At 41.2% G+C, this 20,324-nt stretch overlaps 4 protein-coding genes across 5 annotated transcripts; 2 read left to right on the plus strand and 2 right to left on the minus strand.

Moving 5' to 3' along the window:
- The first annotated feature begins 1,225 nt into the window (after positions 1-1,225).
- Positions 1,226-5,566, plus strand: cpo (carboxypeptidase O). The gene is made up of 9 exons (XM_023395357.2): positions 1,226-1,345; positions 2,036-2,075; positions 2,187-2,288; positions 2,399-2,503; positions 2,657-2,773; positions 3,098-3,191; positions 3,396-3,598; positions 5,082-5,166; positions 5,270-5,566. The coding sequence occupies exons 1-9, from the start codon at positions 1,278-1,280 to the stop codon at positions 5,533-5,535; spliced, it is 1,080 nt and encodes a 359-aa protein (XP_023251125.1). The 5' UTR covers positions 1,226-1,277; the 3' UTR covers positions 5,536-5,566.
- nudt15 (nudix (nucleoside diphosphate linked moiety X)-type motif 15) lies at positions 5,565-7,691 on the minus strand. 2 transcript variants are annotated; one of them, XM_023395358.2, is made up of 3 exons: positions 7,436-7,691; positions 6,267-6,484; positions 5,565-6,168 (listed from the first exon to the last, which is right to left on the minus strand). In XM_023395358.2, exons 1-3 carry the CDS (start codon positions 7,582-7,584, stop codon positions 6,062-6,064), a joined length of 474 nt encoding a protein of 157 aa, XP_023251126.1. In that variant the 5' UTR covers positions 7,585-7,691; the 3' UTR covers positions 5,565-6,061. The 2 variants fall into 2 exon arrangements, with proteins under 2 accessions (XP_023251126.1, XP_023251127.1); XM_023395359.2 differs by having other exon boundaries at positions 6,267-6,463; positions 7,436-7,685.
- A 777-nt stretch (positions 7,692-8,468) lies between these two features.
- Positions 8,469-12,276, minus strand: LOC111646009 (uncharacterized). Its single transcript, XM_023395373.2, has 9 exons — positions 12,128-12,276; positions 11,691-11,862; positions 10,594-11,115; positions 10,442-10,504; positions 9,990-10,198; positions 9,021-9,180; positions 8,797-8,921; positions 8,659-8,691; positions 8,469-8,559 (listed from the first exon to the last, which is right to left on the minus strand). The coding sequence occupies exons 1-8, from the start codon at positions 12,134-12,136 to the stop codon at positions 8,683-8,685; spliced, it is 1,269 nt and encodes a 422-aa protein (XP_023251141.1). The 5' UTR covers positions 12,137-12,276; the 3' UTR covers positions 8,469-8,559; positions 8,659-8,682.
- A 549-nt stretch (positions 12,277-12,825) lies between these two features.
- On the plus strand, positions 12,826-19,631 carry trim25l (tripartite motif containing 25, like). Its single transcript, XM_087170820.1, is given in 17 exon segments — positions 12,826-13,606; positions 14,475-14,570; positions 14,673-14,906; positions 15,295-15,454; positions 15,540-15,572; positions 15,672-15,710; positions 15,796-15,840; positions 15,932-15,985; positions 16,074-16,121; positions 16,225-16,269; positions 16,376-16,508; positions 16,510-16,586; positions 16,728-16,832; positions 17,020-17,055; positions 17,158-17,226; positions 17,335-17,400; positions 17,549-19,631. Coding segments are annotated over 17 exon segments (2,445 nt in total). The 5' UTR covers positions 12,826-12,976; the 3' UTR covers positions 18,124-19,631.
- The last annotated feature ends 693 nt before the right edge of the window (positions 19,632-20,324 follow it).

A 20,324-nucleotide genomic window follows, 5' to 3' on the forward strand; every position in this document is an offset into this window, starting at 1 on the left:
CGCTAACACTGCTGAAAGGTTAACGCTATACGTTCTGAAGGAAAGAAGTAGGTTTAATATTAGACAAAGATGAAAACAAACAAAATCCACAGTTGATTAAATAAGATAATTAAGAACAGACTTGTACTGATATGGAACTTGTCCATCCAAACTCACATTCCTTAAAGCGAATAATCTGCAACAGCTGCATTTATGACACGGGACCTTTGCTCTTTTCCAATAGTCTAGCCTGATCTTAATACACCTTATCTAATCTTCCCCCTCTTATATTCTTGTTATAAAAACCTGTTATCCTGTGTAAGTGCCTTTCATAAACCTCTAAGTGATTCCACACTGGACCATGCAAACAAAGGAAGCAATTATTTTTAAGATCCCAGGAACTTAAAGCTCCATATTTTCCTCTCCTCCTGTGTTTTATTTTGAAGTGTCGATCCATAAAAAGACATATTTATGGTTTTAATAACCAAAAACCATCTAAGTGTAGTTTTACATCTTCTCTCTCAGGCTTCTCGCTGGAGCTCTAGTAACAACAGGTCATTTTGTGTCGGTCTCTGAGCCTCTCTTCTGATTGGCTGTTAACAGAGTGATGCACGGCCACCACGGGTAACGTGGTAGCTTACTACTGTAGCCTGGTAAAACTCAGATGGTTACCTCGACTTGTAGCTTGTTAGCGCAGCAATGGAGCAACAGCTTGGTGTTGTCATGAAGGTAAAACAACAAAATAAAGGTTGGACAGTGGGGTGAGGTGGGTTGGGTTTTTCTCCATGGATTGAACGTTTTGAAACCTTCACGGTATTAATATCGAACCTAGACCTGCTTTATAATCCAATAAGACACGGACATCTACCTTTATAAAAGTTACAGTTAGCAGTTGAGAAACATTAAAGGTCACATGAAGAAGGGAGATAACAGTCAAGAAAGAAGCTTACACTGCAATTCAGTGTAAAAGCATGTTGCTCAAGTCTACATTTTCTTTCCTATCATTTATCAGCTTGTCAGTCAGATGACGCTTATGAAAACAAGCACATGCCAGTACACGAGATGCAAACAAAACATTACTGACACCTTATTAATTTATTTGCTCCATTCTAAAGCAATAAAAGTATTAATTGTTCCCAGCTCAGGGTAAATATTAACTAACACCATGGTCATGTCAGGGGTCTGTGGCTGAGGCAAAGGTGTGTCTTTATCTGATGGATGTCTTCTATAAAGGCTTTCACTGAGGTCACTGAAGTTAGCAGTTTGCAAACAAGGGGTTTATTTTTCAGTAAGTCACAATGCTCGACTTTAAGGGACTGAGCTTCGTGGTGCTGCTCTCAGCAGTGGGAGCAGCAACAATAGACAGGTGAGTTTTATTCATAAAATTGCTCAAATGAAAGCAGCAAAACTGAAATATCAAAATATGAAATTAAAAGTAAAGGTCTTTTTTAATTGATTTATTTTTTTAATTGAGTAAATGTGCAGAGGAATCTTATTCAAACATACCTCAATGCAAAATGACCCTTATTAACATGTTAAAGCTGAAACAACTAGTTGATTAACAGAAAATTAACTAGTAGCTATTTTAATAATCAGTTAATCATTTATGTCAAATTCATTAAGCAAATTGCTCTGGTACTAATTTTCTGACATTTTATACAACGAAATATATCAATTAATTGAGAAAACATTTGACAGATTAATCAGTAATGACAGTACCTGTTGCATCCCTAATGATAATGATTATTGCAGCCAAATTAATCATTATATTGGTTTTTAGTTGTTGTTGATAGTTACACATGAAGATGGATACCATTCCTGTAAATATGAAGCTGAAGGCAGCAGCCGGTTACGTTAGCTTAGCGCTAACCAGATACAAAGTGCTAATTATTAAGCTTTATTTTATTTTATTTTTTTACCTTGGACGGAGCCACGTTAGCTGTTTTCCCCTGCCACCAGGAGGGACCAGGGGTGTAGCAGAGATCGAGGAGAATAGGTGAACTAAGTAACTTGGGCTAGAATTAATTAATTGTGTGTGTGTGTTTGTGTGCAACAGAGTGGAGTATGACTACTACAAATACCATCCCATGCCAGAGGTGAGAAAACCTGACCACTGTTCACACTTTGACAAACACTACATACACACACGCACACACACACACACACACACACACTCTCTCTCTCTAATGTGTACATCTACTCTACAGATCTCCAAATGGATGGCTCAGATTCAACAGGATTACTCCGATGTTGTAAACATAGTGGATTATGGATTTTCCTACGAGCACAGGACCATCAGCTTGCTGAAGGTAAGTTGCATTTTTAACTTTCAGTTTCAGAACCACACACCAGATGAACACTGGAGGGTGTTTACATTTTATGTGTTTGTGCTATAAAGTTATTCGAATTTGTCTTTCAGATCGGCCTGAACACCGGAGAGAGAAAGAAAGCTGTCTGGATGGACTGTGGTATACACGCCAGGGAGTGGATCGCCCCAGCCTTCTGTCAGTACTTTGTCAGACAGGTAAGAGACAGGCAGTCATTTAAAAAATGATTTATCATTTAAATAAATATTTAAAAAAAAAGGTTAATTTATTAATAAACAGAATATTATTTTGTTGGGTTTCCAGACTTCTTTCACTCAGGTTCTATGTTTTTCTTTCCTCTCTTAAATCAGATTCTGCAAACATACAAAACAGACCCGAAAATGGAAGAAATGATGAAGAACATGGACTTCTACGTCACGCCAGTGCTCAACGTGGACGGCTACATGTATTCCTGGAAGGACAACAACGTCAGTGCTCGAGTTTGATGGATATTTATCCAATTATTTTTCCAGGGTTCAGCATATGATGATGATAGTTGATGAGAGTCTATTAAAGCAGTGGCTGCTCCATTAAAACGAGCTGCGGTTCAATTATTGAAAAAATTGATTTCTGATGCTCAAAATGCCCCAAGTACAAAATGATCTAATTTTCTCAAAATACAAGAGCAATCCCCGGCAGCATTAAGTACCTGCAGCATGTGCAAGTGCTAAGTGCCAGATCAATTTATGACCAAATTAAAAGATGGATGTGAAGCAGCTGATTCAACTGACTGAACATTATGACCCATTCAGACTCGACTGTGGAGGAAGAACAGATCACCGGGACCTTCAAACTGCGACTGTCTCGGCACCGATCTCAACCGCAACTTTGATGCCAACTGGGGCAGTGAGTGTCTGGGCCCTAAATATATTTCTGAAATGTTTGATGTTTATAAACCTAATGATCTCAGGAGCTGAGAAATGTGTAAAATGGCTTCAACCACAACTGTTTTGTTAACATCTATACTGAAGACGCCAACGTGTGAACGCAGCTTAAATGTGTAAAAAGACAAATTATCTAAATGATCTTTTCCTTTGGCTGCTTTCACAGCAATTGGTGTGTCGACTGACTGCTGCTCAAACATCTACTGCGGGAGCAAACCGGTGTCTGAGCCCGAGGCCCAGGCCGTGACTGAGTTTGTTGGAAGCCGGAAGGACGACTTCCTGTGTTTCCTCACCATCCACTCCTATGGCCAGCTGCTCCTGGTTCCCTACGGACACCCCAACTTCACCGCCCCCAACTACGACGAGCTGGTAATTACATCTACGAAACACAGGATAATTCAGGATAAACAACATTCATGCATCTTTATAAGCTGATTATAATTATCGCTGTGTTTTTTTACATTAATAAAGAGATACTCTGCCTATAAGCAAAGAAACGCACAGTAACGAAGATAATGATTTTAATTCATGTCAGGGTTTTGGATTTAATATTGTTTATGGGATATACAGTGCAGTCAAATGGTGCATGGCAGGATACACGCACAATGTCATTAACACTCTCAGCATCCTCGGAGGAAGCTGTGAAAGCTTGACTGTGAGGAGGGAGGCTGAGGCAGGTAATAACCCAGCGGAGCCGTCATCCAGAGAGAATTATGCAAAACAGGATTATGTCCGTTCGTTTCCCGGGCTTTAGCAGGACTTTAGCAGACAGAGGCCAGCCCTGTATCCTAAGCCATTCAAACACCACCACCGTTCTCCGGCTCGGACCGGACGCCGAGTCACACCACACTTTTTGAGATTTTCAATTATGAATCTCAGGTGACTGAACCTGGAGCAGGATTGGCTTTATGAACACTGAGACTCGAAAAATGATGCCAGAACATCCTGGTGGATCCTCTTGATGAGACAGTTCACACTGAGGTTGAGTAGACAACCGATATCAGGTTTGAGACAGTGACTGTGAGTAAAGATGGACGTAGCCTCCGTGACGTCACCCACAGGTTTCTGAAGCTCAGTAACCATCACCATTTGTGGCAAGCATACACGCACCCACCTGTCACTGAAAGAGGCCACACCCCCAATTATGCAGAACTTTAAGCCTCAATAAAATGCAAACAGGTGAGTTATATAAATATACAGTTGTCATGAAGGAGGAAGTTAGCTATAGAGACCAAAACCAGGCTGTAAACATGTTTATTTCTGCTGTAAAGTTTGACATTCTTATAGATCCCCAAAAGTACGGCATTATCTTTTCAACAGTGAATCTCCACATTAACTTCCACATGAAAGAGCAACAGACAACCAGGAAAACGGAACTGAAAACCCCCTGAAAACGTAGAGAAATATTAGAATTATGCAAATTGTAGAAATTAGGCAACTCTGATTTAGAAATTAAAAGACAAAATAGACATTAAACTGCAAACACTGTAAATGCTGGACGCTATAAATTAGTCTGGGCTGCAGTGTGTTTCTTCTCTCCTCACATCTTCGCAGATGGCGTCATGCCTCACATTCTTACGTCTGTCACAGCTGAGCCTCATATTTTGCCCGGACTCTTACATCAGTATTGCTGCGTATACAGATGAAGCTACAGGAAGTATAACTTGCTAATAATAAACTGCTTCCTGGTGTCTCCCAGAGGCCTGAGCGCGTTTCTAAACTATCTAAAGGCATATATTTAACAATGAAGTTTCACACGCAGCTCAAGCTCTTTTCAGCTTCATCCATCTGCATCTACATCACTGCACATTTCAGTGACTTGCATGACAAAAGCTAATGTCTGCGTCCCCAGATGAAGGTGGGTTTGGCTGCAGCAGACGCCATTAGGGAGGTGCACGGGAAGAACTACACTGTAGGAACCTCACCTGATGTATTATGTAAGTCTGCACACCCCTGCTAAGCATGATGACTGGTTTTTAGTTTAACTGACTATGAAAACAAAGTAGTTACTTGATATAAAAATAAAAACTCTTCCCACAGACCCAAACTCTGGTTCGTCCAGAGACTGGGCTCGGTTCCAGGGGATCCCCTTCAGCTACACCTTTGAGCTGAGAGATAACGGGACTTTCGGCTTCGAGCTCCCGGAGGATCAGATCCAGCCGACCTGTGAGGAAGCCTACAGAGGAGCCCTGCACATCATCACCTACGCCCACGACAAGACCTTTAATAGTGCTGTGGCCGCCACGGCCGCGACCCTGTGGACCATGCTGCTAGCACTGGGTGTCACCGGCACCACCCTGATGTGAGGTGGAAAAATCATACATCAAACTACATATATGGCTGCAGAAACAGTTTTTATTAACAGCTGAAAAGTGTATTTGAATGTTTATATCTGTCCACAAACTTCCATACGTGTCATATTGCAGCCAATAGTTGGAGTTGGTGCATTAATTTATTCCAGAGACTATTTGTTTTCATCTGTAAATATCATGACGTATAGCCGACATTACCTGGCAATAAAAAGTGCAACAACTTCTCCATATCAACCAAAATATTCACATATATTATATTTTTTATTCTGTTCATTTGTGTGTTTTATTTGTGGCATTCTTTGCTTAAAATCTGAATAAAATCAAAGCTGACTCTTCTACTATATTTGTAACCGTTCTTAATATTGGCAGAAATTACAGTATGTATCATGACATTTGAGTAAAAGGTATCTACTGTATGTAAACTGACCACTGATGTAAAACAAGGTATTAAATATACGTCTGTTTATCCCCTGAGGTAGGATAAGTTTCCTAATCTAACATGCAGTTTCAAGGCTGAGTTTCAGTGCTTGTTTCTGAACGGCTGGTAGCCTTGTTGTCTCAGACCGGCCAGCGGCAGGAAGAGCTGCTGCTCCGGAGGAAACTCATCCCAGTGTGTCCACGTCCAGCCTGAGGGGGAAAGGACCACAACTTCATTCTTATCATCTGCTCAGGTGGGCAGAGATTATTACCCCCCCCCCCCCAATTTAAAAACCAATTTCACATACCCTCGTTCTTCTCCGGCTCCAGGTTCTCTGGCTCTCCTGACTGCTTCCTGTCCAGGTCTCCTTGCATGAATATGGTGACGTAGTGGTACTGCTCCTCCAGCCTGATGGAGTTCACCACTGACGCAAGGCGGACGTTCACCAAACGCACCCCAGCTTCCTCCAGCACCTCCCTGTGAGCGCATTCCTCCCACGTCTCTCTTTCAAGGACATTATATTCTCTGGGTCAATGACGTATAACGATTTTCAACTGGGCAATTTTAAAATACACAAAATAAGAATATTTATTTCAATAATCAAATATTACAAATGTTCAGTACACATATATTCATATTAGATTTTTTAATTAATTGATTGATTTCAGTGTTTTTTCACCCAGATGAATTGGCTGTGGCCTTAAAAAAATGTTATGTGGTGCAATATAAAGTGTTTAGCAACAAAGAATTTACTTATTTTGAGTTTTTGTAAATAATGATCTCAATTTTTTGTTGTACAATGTCACAGACTGAACAGACTTTTCCTATAAATTGGATAAAACTTAATCATACTGTATCAGTGATTAATATTTCGGCCACAAAAATGAGATATTTTTATTTTGAATTTAATATAGTTATTGCTATTATTGGTCGCACCACATGATATTTTGACATTTTTAAGTGACAGAAAAATAAAAAATACCTGGAGGTTTTTGAAAAGTTAAAGTGAGCACATAAACAAGAGAGTTACTACATATATATGGAATCTTGTGAATTTAATCCTTTTTTTAACTGCAAAAATTGCACGTCATTGACCCCTGTACTGCACATTCACTGCCTCTGACTGTCTTTAATGGATCTTCAAGGATCTCAGAATGGTTATCCCGCTTCACCACACTGCATTTACAAATATAGAAAATAAGTATTTGTGAAAACTTATTTGGCAGACACTAGAAACAATGCAGATTCACAATATGTTTTTAATATTTTATAATATCAATATATGGGAAGAATTCGGCGTAATAATAAATGTGTCATCAATCATAGTGAAAGGAGTGAAGCGCATGTTTTGTCAGAATAAAGGTGTTTGGTGAATAACAATAACAATATTAATAATAATGAAAACCAGTGTTAAACAACCATATAAACGCTGTTAGCCGGTGTTGGATTTGTGGATGAGGTTTGCTGTCCACCTACCCAAACTCCAAATGACCACCGGGCAGCTGGTACGTCCCTTTGCCCACAGCGCTCCTCCGTTTCCCCAGGAGAACACACCCGGGGTGGGCCGAGTCTGTCACCAGCACCCCGACCCCCACCCCGGGCCGTTTAACTGTTTTATCTGACATCTAGGAAAAACAAAAACTCACGCCTCGTAAACGGGACAAAGTTAGCAAAACTAGCCCGCGCTAACACGGTAGAGTCGCTATTCGGGAGGTGCAAGAGTTTCACCTCTATGTACTTCCGGGTTCGTTTTACAGATCGTCTGGAAGAGCCATGATTGTATTAGACCTTATAATAGGAATCCAGACTCTCTCTTGTTGGTCCATTAACTTGTTGTTTGGTTTTGTGAAACAGGAAAACAACAATATTGAGGTATGTGAGTAAATAAATAACTGATATAACAGTTTATATTTTCCAATTAGCTGGTTATTTTTTAATTGGCTGGGCACCAGGTGCACTCTCTTCACAATTAAACATACTTTGGCTAAACTTTGCTTTTAATTTCAAAGCCAAAACTTATATAATTAGTTTTTTTCTTTAATATTATGTACATTAATTTCACAGTACAGGGGTGCAACACTGCCACCTACTGACAAGTTGTACTTAGTGTATATTCTGGTAAAAAAAAAAAATCAGCTATAATCACTGCTCTTAACAGCTGTAAATCAATGTATATCTTGACTTAGATATGATGAGGCTTTGTTTGAAATTAAGGGATATATAGGAATGAACATGTGGCAAAATATATAAAAATTAAAATAATAAAGCATTTAGCAGGCTATAGTGATATCAGACTTTTACACATCATTGGATATTATATTGGATTATTAAAATTAAAAGTCGATGCATCAGTCAAGATTTCTTTTCGATTCTGTGATGCGAATTCAGATTTGATTAATTGATCCTAGAAACTCATAAGTCTTCTTCATTAATAAGGACAAAAAGTTTGAGCTAAACCAAACTTGAATTGATGGTGCACAAGTTTAATTAAACACACCGAACACTGAAAATCAATTCAGTCTTTTAATTAAAGAATAGAATGAAAGACAGAAAGAAGATACAGAATGGATGTGTAAGACAGCAGATTAAATGTTGTCCTCCTGTGAAAAGAGCAATAAAGATATTTTAGTTTTTTGTGAATATTTAAAAACAGTACAGTGTTAGTAGTTACAGCTTTTAACTTTTTAATATTCACTTACCAGGATTTCTTTAGAACATAGAGATCAATTAATCTGCAAAAAGACATATTTTCATTAGTAAACTCTGTATATTGAGTTCAATTCATATTGAGTTTTTAAGCTTGTAGGATAAATTCACTGCCGGTGTTCAATACCCACCACTTCTTCTCTCCTTCCCTCTGCTGCTTCATCCCTCTCTGCTACCTGCTGCAGCCATTTCTTCACCGCAGACTCCACCGCCTCGTCTGCAGCTCTGGCACACACACTGTTCCTCCTCACTGCATCTGGAAATGAAAGACGGCAAACTTAAAAGCTGTCGTTTAAATTTTAGGTTTAACTGTGCAAAAGCGACCATTTGTTTGTTTGTTTGTTTTTTAACATACCGTTAACAATGTTATTCAGACATGAAGTCGCAAAGGACACCTTGTTGTTTTTCCCTCTCCAGTCCATCCTCTTTGCAAATGTGTTGGACAGCATCCTCTCCAGTATCCTCTGCACTGTTTGATCAATAGGACGTCCATCAGTGTCCCCGAAAAAGCTGATCTGAGAACACAGATTAATGTCACTCCGTGAAAAAGTGAACCCAAAATAAACAGCCTGTGATTCACAGTTAAGGAAGGAATAGAATATGGACATATTGCATGACTTTATGTGTATTTGTACTGGATTCATGATTATTTTATGATCTTTATTAACCAACCTGACACAAATTATTACACGTCCTTTCTACCGACGTGTATGCAGCACTAGCTTAACACACTGAGCACCAGCTAGCCAAGGTTAGCTAGATAAAACAACTTAAATGTGAAAAGATACTATAGTCCAGTTTATAACATTATCTGCATCTTCAAGTGCTCTTCTTCATCAATAACATTTTGTAGATATGTGAATTAAAACCTCTTCTCATAATGTCTCCTTTCTCAGACTAAACTAAAAACCTCCTTAGCTAGCTAGCTTTCTTAGCTTTAGCTTGTTAGCTTAAATGCTTTAGCTCCATTTACAAGTTTAGACAGTGATACTACACTGAATGTAGTACAGTTAAGATAATTACCATGACAATAATTGGTTGGTGTAGTTTCATTATAAAGGTTAGCTTGAGCTACGTAGCTAGCTGATAAGTGTGTTTTAGCATTGTTTAGCTAGCCACACAGTCTGACCTGCTCAACTGAAAGTTTAAAGTAAAGTGAAAGATAGAATACTTAGAAGAGTAAAATTAATTAAGCTTCATTTTGTTTTTATCTCCAATTTAATTAATTAAAAGTATTGCTTATTGATGTAATCATTTATATTTATAACTGATAACCTCATCACATTTAGATAGTTTTGTGGCTCTATACAACATAACTTCTTACAAGTTGATTTTTTAACTCTGGAGTTTCATTGAGCTTCAGCTCTAAGAGAGTGAGTCCTTCCTCGTCTGTGATGGGGAACATGGCCTTCAGTTCAGCCTCAGTGGAGTCATTAATGCCGTCTGTGTTGGTGAGTTTCAGCAGCAGCTGCAGGATTTGGTTCTGCTGCTGCTGAAGGACTCTCAGCTGGGTCAAGATGTCCTGCTCGACTGCTGTGGGAAAGTATAAACAGACTGTCAGCACATGGTTTATCCACCTGAGAGGCTTTCATGTGATGTAACACATTATAAACAAACATTATCTTGCAATACATAAGTGTTACCAGTCATTTTCTGTAAGTTTATCACAGGTAATGAACAAAAGTATATAAATAATATTAGAAATAAATTACATGGTGACAAATCTGGTTAAATCTGTTGTTAAATAGATGTTTTACTTAGTTTGAATTTGCTTACGAGTGGGATTGTGATGACACTTTGATCCACTAACAGCTGATTCAGTTGTTTCGTTGAGCTGGCCTGTGAAAAAAGACAAACATTTCCATCATTATTAAAGTAAAAAAAGAAGAAAAACTTCCAACTTTGTTGTATAAAAGAAACAAAAATACCTTTGAGGGCTGAACTTGAAGTTACACCTGAGTGTTTCATTTTCATGTGGATGTTAGGGCGTCTTTTATTTATCACCGCATTGCACTGTGGGCATTCTGCAAGCTTCTTTGGCCCTAGTTTTGATTGACATGACTCATCTGAAGGTGCTGAGGCCAGCTCATTATTTAAACCTGGTCCTTCAGTCGGTGGGGGAGCCATGATGTTTGAAAACGCGTCTGAGGTCCATGCTGTTGCATAATCTGTCTCACATGAGCGCAGAGTGTCATTGATGGGAGCACAGGTTGGACTCTGATCAGCGTTAGGTTGCTCTCCTGACGATGGAGACGCAGGTAGCGACTGCTCTGCATCATCATCATCATCACCATCATGAGCTCCAACACCGGGGCAGACAGACACACCCGCTGTATGTTTTCTGTTCAGATGATGGATGAACTGATTACGATTCAGGAACAGTTTCTCACAGAAACAATGGAAATGAGCTTGTGGTCGACATCCCAGGTTGCACTTGTAGATGCTGTACCCTGTGGGTGGGAAGAAGAGTCACAATTAATAACTACACTAAATGTTGATTGTGTTGAAGAGCCTTACTAGACACCATTACAATCTGGATTAAACTATGATATTTTATTTTAAGTGTATTAGGCATTTATAAAATACACGCCCTCAGGGAGACACGCTCCAACCTCTAATGTAAATACATAAGTTTAATGTTTTTTTCATACACAGCATATTACAAAGTAGATATAGAACCTAATTTATGACGTTGGACAAATAACTTCCTTATTCTGGTAGATTCAGCCTGAATTGAACCACAAAATATCTCTTCATTACAATCAATTTACAACGTTTCAAACTGTTTCCTGTTTGCAGCTGCTGCGATTTGTGCAAATATAACAGGTGATCAATAATGATTTATGAGATTATTTTGTTGTATATGAATACGCCGAATTGTAAAGTCCCCACTATTATTGCCTAACATATACTCAGCTGTGTTCGTGATCCATACAATTAAATCAATTAGGAGTAAGACGATAAATTAGACACCTTTACAATGAAATTTGGCGCCTTGTGTTGATACATAACATCACTGATTTACCTTTAAAATGAACGGCTCTCGTAAGGTGACATTTCAGATGTCTCTGGACTTTATATCTGTGTGCCGGCTTGTAGACGTGAGGGCTGCAGAGGGGGCAGTGGTAAAATAAACAGCACTGAGAGCATTTCTGCAGCGGCGGCAGCTGCCTGCCCTCCTGCACGGTGATGTGGTACTAACACAGGGAAAGGAAAATACCACACTTTAAAACAAAACTGTATTTATAACATGTCATAAAATGTAACAGGGTTGTCTGTTGACGACAAAAAACACACTTAGCAATTCATAGAAGTTATTTTGAAATGTAAAAAAAAACTCAGATTTACTGAGAAGGGAAGAGAGCTGGGGACATATTTACTCAGGGACTAGTTTTAGCAGGAAGCTAGCAAAGCCAGTCTCGCAAAGGGAAATGGTTTTGATATGAAAAACAGCGACATTACCTGCGACATTTAGGCCAACAACTGCTCTCCCCTCTCTCCTGACTACAGCAGCATAAACTACACTGACATCACACTAATCTGCAGATTGTTTGTCTCTGTTTTCTTCAGTAAAACTAACTCAGTCTGCGTGTTGCTGCTGGGCTCAGACAGGTGCGCCCTCTACTGGCCGGGTGGACTCCTGCAGTGGCCACTTTTAGTGAGAGGATACCCTGTTTACCACTGGCACACACCCCCCCCACCACCATCCCAATGCCTAACAATGCCAGTGTTGCATTTGAGCCACTTTACTTGAGTATTTTCTTTTTATTTACTTGACAGATGTAGTTACTGGATTCAGAGAATAATCTTTTAAAATACTGGGTTCCCAACCGGTTTGACTTGGGACTCCTTACAAAAAGCAGTGTGCTGTTGGGCCCCTTATCACATTTGTAATTTATCATGAAGCATCTTAAAAACTGTCTGAAATGACTAGCAGAATTTTAAAGGGCCTGGTTTTGGAACCATCTGAACGAAACTTCCCAGTATCTGACTTCTACCACAGATTTGGTGAAATGATAAATTGATCGGTCTATTCACACCTTTATTTTCCTGGCATTTAGCAGTTTCCCACCGACACCCGTTTTCCCCGCTAGACCTGCCTGGTGGCTCTGGCCCCGCCCTGCTCACCTCTCCCAGCTCTCACCTGAGAGACAGCATTCCCTCCTGTGAGTCCAGACTAAACCGACCTCTTTGCATCTCTGGATCTTTCTCTTCCATGTTCTGCTTTATACGTGTAGAAATTTCTCATACCTACTAACCATCTCTGTATTCTGTCAGTGTGTTCCCTCTGTTTTGTCTGACGCCGTCACCATGAGTAGTAAACTGTGGACAGAGGAGCAGTTTAACTGCCCCGTGTGCCTGGATCTCCCCAACGATCCAGTCACCATCCCCTGTGGGCACAGCTACTGCATGGCCTGCATCAAGGATTACTGGAGCAAGGACGACCCCAAGGGGATCTACAGCTGCCCCCAGTGCCGCCAGACTTTCTGCCCCAAGCCCTCCCTCTCCAGGAACACCATGCTGGCTGAAGCGGTAGAGCAGCTCCGCAAGGGGGCCCTCATATCTGATGTGCGTGAATCTATGCGCAGCGCCCGCGGGGCTCCTTCCTCCTCATCCAGATCCAAAGGGAAGCTCTCCTCCTCAGCAGTGCCGTGTGACATGTGCAAAGGAGAGCAGCAAGCAGCGGTCAAGAGCTGCCTGGTGTGTATGAGCTCATACTGCGAAGCCCACCTGAAGCCCCACCAGACCAAGAAGGCCCTGAATAAGCACGAACTCATCGCACCCACGGGCAACCTGGCTGAGAAGATCTGCACCCAGCACAAGTACCTGCAGGAGTTCTTCTGTCGCCAGTGCAAGATGTTCGTCTGCTGGCTGTGCACCAGCAACCAGCACAAAGGCCACGAGTGTGTGTCCACCAAGGCCGAGCGCATGGAGAAACAGGTGGGCAAGTTATGGATGCTGCAGGGGCCTCAGGCTCCAGAGGAGAAGCCGGTGATGAGGGTCCCTCAGCCGGTAACCAGGGTGTACTGTTATGTGATTCAGTATCAAGTGTTTGGCTTGTGTTGCAGATAAAATCCTTTTGAGTAAGTTGAGTAATTCATTATGGATAAAGATGCATTTTACGTGTATTTGTTAAGCCAGGTGTGCGTCTAATCACTCAACCAAGGCTGCAACTGATTAATATTTTTATTACTGATAAATTAGCAATTATTTCCTCAATTAACTGAGTTGTTTGTTCAACAAAATGAGAGAAAATAGTGTAAAATATTTCCATCTCAAGCACAAACTGACATTTTTGCTTTAAAAAATTACGTTGATTGACATTTTCCCTGATGAAAATAACAGAAACAATAGATAAGATGTGAATGTGAGCACTCACACAGACTTTTCACATAAATACTTCCTGTTTGTACCCAGTGTGATATCAGCACACCTAACAATATCAGTACTTTTAATTTTGACTTGTTAAATATTTATAACAGATCATAAACTGGAACACTGTTTTATTTATTTCCATAAACCACCTTAGATGGAAAGAGCTGTCTCTACAGGTGACAATCAATACTATATATCAACAGCATATCACCCCTATTGCTGATGGGTTTCTGGTTCAGTGTCATCCTCTCTCCTTTTGTTTGGGAGGACATGCCTAACTACATTCCTGTCCCTCGCTCCACCCTCTCACGCTGTCTGCTGTGTCGCTCTACACACAGCTGTTTCCTCCTGCCGGTGTTGTCTTGGTGTCTGTGTGACTTTTTGACGTCAGAACGGGTTTTGGATGTCGTGTCTTTTATGTATCCCTCTGTAGAAAGTGCTGTTAGAGATGCAGACGGAGAATCAGCAGAGGCTGAAAGACAGAGAGCAGGAGCTCAAAGACATGAAGAAGGTGATGGAGGGGATGAAGGTCGGTCAGCAGAGTTCACCATGTTTACAATAACGTCATAAATTACACAGTTTACTCTGTACTCACCTACTGGAATCACCTTCTTCTTCGCTGCATGCACAGCGCTCTTCAGACAGGGTGCACGATGACACGGAGGAGGTGCTGTCGGACCTGCAGCGTTCAGTGGAGCGTCTGCAGGAGCTCCTGGAGGAGGTGCTGGATCAGGCCAGGCTGGAGAAGATGGGCCAGGCCCAGGAGGTGGCCGACAGTCTGGAGGCAGAGATCAAGGAGCTGAGGAGGAGGGAGACGGAGATGAAGGACCTGGTTCGCTGTGAAGACCACATTCACTACCTGCAGGTAGACTGGGCTGCATAGAGACGGGGTCGAGGGTTAGACTCTCACTCTCTTTTATTACAGCTCATCGTCATTCACACTACATTATTTAAACATGATGTTCATGTTAGCTGAGCGACATGCTAACGCTTGCACACTAAAGTGGGATCCATCTCTTCCTTGTTAAATACAGCAGATTTCAGGTGAAACACTCAGAGAAACCAAATCCTGCAAGGTTGGATGGTGGGTCCAGGTGGGCGGGGCTTGGGGCATGGCTGGGAGTTGTGACTGCTTTGTTGTGACATCACAAAGTTACAGGAAGTCCTGATGGCTCGTGTTAAGGAGGTTGGAGGTCCTGTCTGCTGTAAGGACGTATATTTCCTCTTAACAGTCAAACCATATGTTCCTTCAGACTTACGAGTCCATGTGCAGTCCCTTGGAGTCGGGGGACCTGCCTACTGTCGTGGTCAATCCGGAAGCTTCCTTTGAGCCTGTTCGTGACGCTATCCTGGACCTCAGGGAGCGAGTGGAGGACCTGTGCAACCAGGAGCTGGGCAAGATCACAAAACAAGGTCAGTCTGAGTCTTTTCTTGTTTATGCACCATCTTTTCTTTTCATGTTTTATAATGTTTCCTCTTATTGTCTGTTCTCTTCCAGTCAACGACACAACAATGTTCACTTTGGGAGACGGTAAGCTCTAAACGTTTTTCTTTTCAACATGAGCATGAATAAAGTTGTGATTGTGTTGAGCTTTCTTACTTAACTGTGACTTCCTCTTACCTCTTACAGCCAATCGGAGCGCAGGACAGAGAGTGGGGATATTTAAACGTGAGTCTGAATATATCATAGGATTACATTTTCCATAATCTCATTATTCTCATTATTCAAATAACTAATTTCTGATTTTCTTTAGTGTTTTCTGGTTTGGGTTCCCGCAACACAAACAGCCGTTCACCAGGTGTGTTCAGAGTTTTTCTTCTGTCCATCATCACTGCCTCTTTTCACTTTGTCATTTTTGATATGAATCTGAGTCTTTTCATGTCTCACAGCTTCTACTCCCAGTGTCTCAGTCGGATCGCGGAGTACAGACAGACGAGGACTTGGTACCGACATTCATTATAATATTCTATATATAACAACATCAAAAGTAATTCAGTATGTTCTTATTAAACATGACATTTAATTATTCAGGTATAGGCCTCAAAGGTCAAGATGTGAGGAGCAGAAATACACCACGAGGTGAGACTTTGTGTGCTGTTAATGAAGGATAAACTGTAGTGAGACTGACTCACAGTAAAAATGTGTGAACATGTTTTAAAAATATTCTTTTTCCTTGTTGCAGACAGAGGAAACACGAACTCCCCCAGACAGAGGAGAGAGGAACAGGTTTGTCGACTTGACAAAGTTTAGGTGTCACATGTGAGATGTTTGATTGGTGTCTTGTTTCCTCCGGCTGTGTCTCAAACCTTGATCTAACACCTCACACGTCCTCCAAACAGTTAGGGAGACCAACTCCAGACCCAACCCCAGACCCAGTCCAACCCCCAGTCGCAGAGAGTCTCAGTCCCTCTGGAGCAGGTCCAGTCAGAACCAGATTGCTCCTGCTGCAGCTCCGACCCCGACTCCAATCCCAGCCACACCGGCTCCGGCTCCTGCTCCTAGCTCCTGCTCCGGCTCCTGCTCCTGCACCAGCATCGACTGGAGGTATAATACAAACCTTTAGATAAAATGCATCTGCCGCCACCAGCTGGCCAAACCTGAACAGTGCAGTTCTGACAAACACTTGCATGATTGAAACACCTTTTATTTTTCTTCTCCCTGCTCTGTCTCCTCCCCCCTGGTCAGCTTTCAGTCGGATGGCGTCCATCAGCAGCCTCTTCCGCTCCCATCGACGGGGCACCAACCAGGCCACCCCGGTCAACAACACACCACCTGCAGGAGGAAACCCATGTAAGGCCTGACTACACCTCCCATTACACGTTCATTCATACAGTATCTCATCTAATATGCTGCCATGGATCTGCCTTATCAAGTGTTGCAGACATTTTGCAGATATTTCAATTTAGTCAGTAGAGTTATGTGGCATGTACATTAAGTTTTTACTGTCTTAATGTGTGTCTCTGTTTACACTCAACAGGGGGGATGGCTGCTCTGTCTGAAACACCAACACAAAGTAAGAATATGTCAAATTAATATCTAATTGGCACATTCAGTCTGATCACTTGAAGATGTGTTGTAATACTAATGTGTTTAACATTGTCTCCTCACTGGACAGTTAACCCTGGTCTCTTTTTGGACTCGCCCACCCCTGACACCATGAATCATGCTCCTGTCTTTCCTGCTCGTGAGTAACATGAATGAAAATCTGAGATACTTGAAAAATCCAAAAGTGTGTAAGACAAAGAAAATCAAAAAGTGTTTGTGCATGAACTGACAAACTTTGATTTTCCAGTGAGAGAAATCAACCTGGACAGCATCCAGGCCCCAGAGCCCAGGACCAGAGAGGAGTTCCTGCAGTGTGAGTCTCAGTGTTTAACCACAACATTAGATTTTATATATTAGACGATGCAGAGAAGGTTTTATACTCATGTCATTGAATGTTAAGTTAACTTTCATGCTTGATGAATATTCTTGTGAATGACTCTCTCTGTCTGTCTCTCTCCTAGACTCTGTGACCTTGACCCTTGACCCCAACACAGCCCACCGCCGACTGGCTCTCTCAGACGGTAACACCAAAGCCACCCTGCAGGGGGCGGCTCAGCCCTACCCCGACACTCCCCAACGTTTTGACGGCTGGACCCAGGTGATGTGCCAGAGCCCGCTGTACGCCCAGCGCTGTTACTGGGAGGTGGAGTGGAGAGGCCGGGGATCATCTATGGGCGTAGCCTACGGGGCGTTGAACAGGAAGGGCTCAGACGCCAGGTCAGGTCTCGGCTACAACGCCCAGTCTTGGACCCTGGAGCTGTCGGACACCTGCTGCTCAGCCATGCACGACAATGAGAAGAGGGACATACCGGTCACCTACTCCCCCCGTCTGGGCATCTACCTGGATCTGTCCACAGGGACACTGTCTTTTCACAGTGTGGCAGAGAGCATGACACACCTTCACACCTTCCGCGCTAACTTCACCCAGCCACTTTACGCTTGCTTCGGGGTCGGGAGTGGAGTCGGGGTGGGTCTGGACTTTGCCCTTGGCCAGTTCTCCTCAAGCTCTGACAGCATCAAGATCTGTCCCATGTGAGGATTGAGACTGTAAATCAGTAACTCGGAAGTGTTCGTGTCGATAAAACTCATTCGAATCTGACACAATGACTGAAAGCGTTTTGTGAAGTTTCATATGTTAAATGCACTTAGTAAAGGAAGATTATGTTCTACACAAAAAACAAACATTGCATTGTTTACAGCCATGGTAGCAGCATGAAACTATTTATAATGTAGTTCTGTCAGTCTGAAATCTCAAAAACTATTGGCTGGATTTTATTATATTTTATATTATTTTTTTGTATTTTTTAATTAGAAGATCCTGCACATCCATGATCCAACGCAGTGGTGTTTAGATTTCTCATTTTCTCTCCTGACAAGTTAAAACTGGGGAGTTTGGTGACCTCAGGTGCTTCAACAATCTATAATAATGCATACTATTTTTATGTTGATCATATGTTATGTATTTAATACCATTGTATATTCTAAAGTCACATAAATTGGAAATAATCAAAGTGGCCATACGGATATTTTTTACAATAACAATATATCAAATGACAAACAATGAAACCTACAGAGCTTTATGGTGAGCATTTATAAATAAATATATATAAATATATAAATATAATGGTGCTTTTAGCAGCTTAAGAGCGGACTGGCCATGCGGACCGTCAAAACATACATAAAGTTTTAAAGTTTTTACTGGCTCTATCAGTGTAATTCGTGTGACAGGACCATGGAGCCAATACTGGTCCGGTTTTACCGAAATGGGGAAACTCTACGAGCGGCTAAACTTTAGGGTCCCGCTTGACTCGGAACTGGCTTTTCTTCCCGTTAATATGTAAGTAGCTTGATGGTCCATAATGTTAAATGTCTGTTACGTTATCACAGTAGGCGTGTTAACGTTAGCTAACTTACCGTTCCTAATTATATGAATGTGTTCGGCTCATGTTGCTACTGCTAGCTGGCTAACTGTCAGCATTGCCGTGGCTCATATCACGGCTATGCTAGCGTGGGCTAACGTGGCAGTGACGTTCGTTTACAGAACCTTTTTAAATAATTAACTAGTACCTCAAAAGTTTGTACAATGTGTATCTTTGTACCTCAAAAGTACAGTACTAAAGTAAATTTGCTACCAAATACCTACAAAACTAATGAGCAGCTGGTGTACTTTGGGCTAATTAGCAAATGTTAGCATGCTAACATGCTAAACCAAGATGGTGAAAACCGATAAACATTACCGCCTAAACATGTAGCTCAAACCACTACTGTGCTTAGTTACAGCTAGCTTCACACAGCTGCTAGCAAGCCTCGAAACAGTCTAGTTTTAATGTATTTGTTGTAATGTATTATTTTGAAAGTATGTTACAGAAAGCTAGCTTGTATTAGCTGAAAGCTAGGAGTTGCGTGGTCTAAAATAGTCTTAATGTAGGACCAAACATTTATTCCAATTTTCAACCAATTTTTAACTTTTGCCTGTCATGAAATCAATCACACAATAACTGAATTCTAGCTCAAGACTTAAATAAACCAGTGTGTGAGTCAGAAGCTTTTTTCCATTGCTTTATTTAAAAAAAAAGGGCAACTGTATAATACCCATAGTTTACAGAGGATCATGATCTTAGAGGGGAGACATGAAGAGGATATCTTATATAGACAGAAACCTGAACCTCCTGCTTTACTGAAAGGAGAGCATATGACTACAAATAATGTAAAGATATGAACAGTCTGAATGTGTCTTCTTTCCTCTTCTCTCCAATCATATAAACATACAAAACATTAAACTCAAGCTCTTCCTCCAATGTTAAATATATTACAGCTGGTTAGCACAAAATTGGTTGCATACAGTATACACATATGTAAGCCAGAGTCCTCCATTTCTTCAGAAATAAAAATAACATTTGGCTTGATTTGGATTCCCTTCAGTGGGCCTCTTGTTATGAAAAGGGGGAAAAAAAAGGAAAATAATGCTACATATATTAAAATCTTATGACAAAATGTTAGCTGACATTATTAAAACAGGCACACACTTTGCTAAATCTTCTCGTCATGTTAGAATTGATATACTTCAGATAGTGATGTCAGTAAAACAAGGTTAAAAAGTAAAAGTGCAGTAACTGAGTGGTGGAGTCTGGTTGGACTGACACATAGGGGGCAAGCACAAAGCTCTAAGCTTACTTGTATATAAGCATGAGATTATGTGGTGTTATAAATAGAATATAGAATAAATATGATAATAAT

The sequence above is a fragment of the Seriola lalandi genome, unplaced genomic scaffold (assembly GCF_002814215.2).
Source record: "Seriola lalandi dorsalis isolate HSWRI2012SDOR001 ecotype SW California unplaced genomic scaffold, Sedor1 jcf7180002054962, whole genome shotgun sequence".
Classification (NCBI taxonomy): domain Eukaryota; kingdom Metazoa; phylum Chordata; class Actinopteri; order Carangiformes; family Carangidae; genus Seriola; species Seriola lalandi.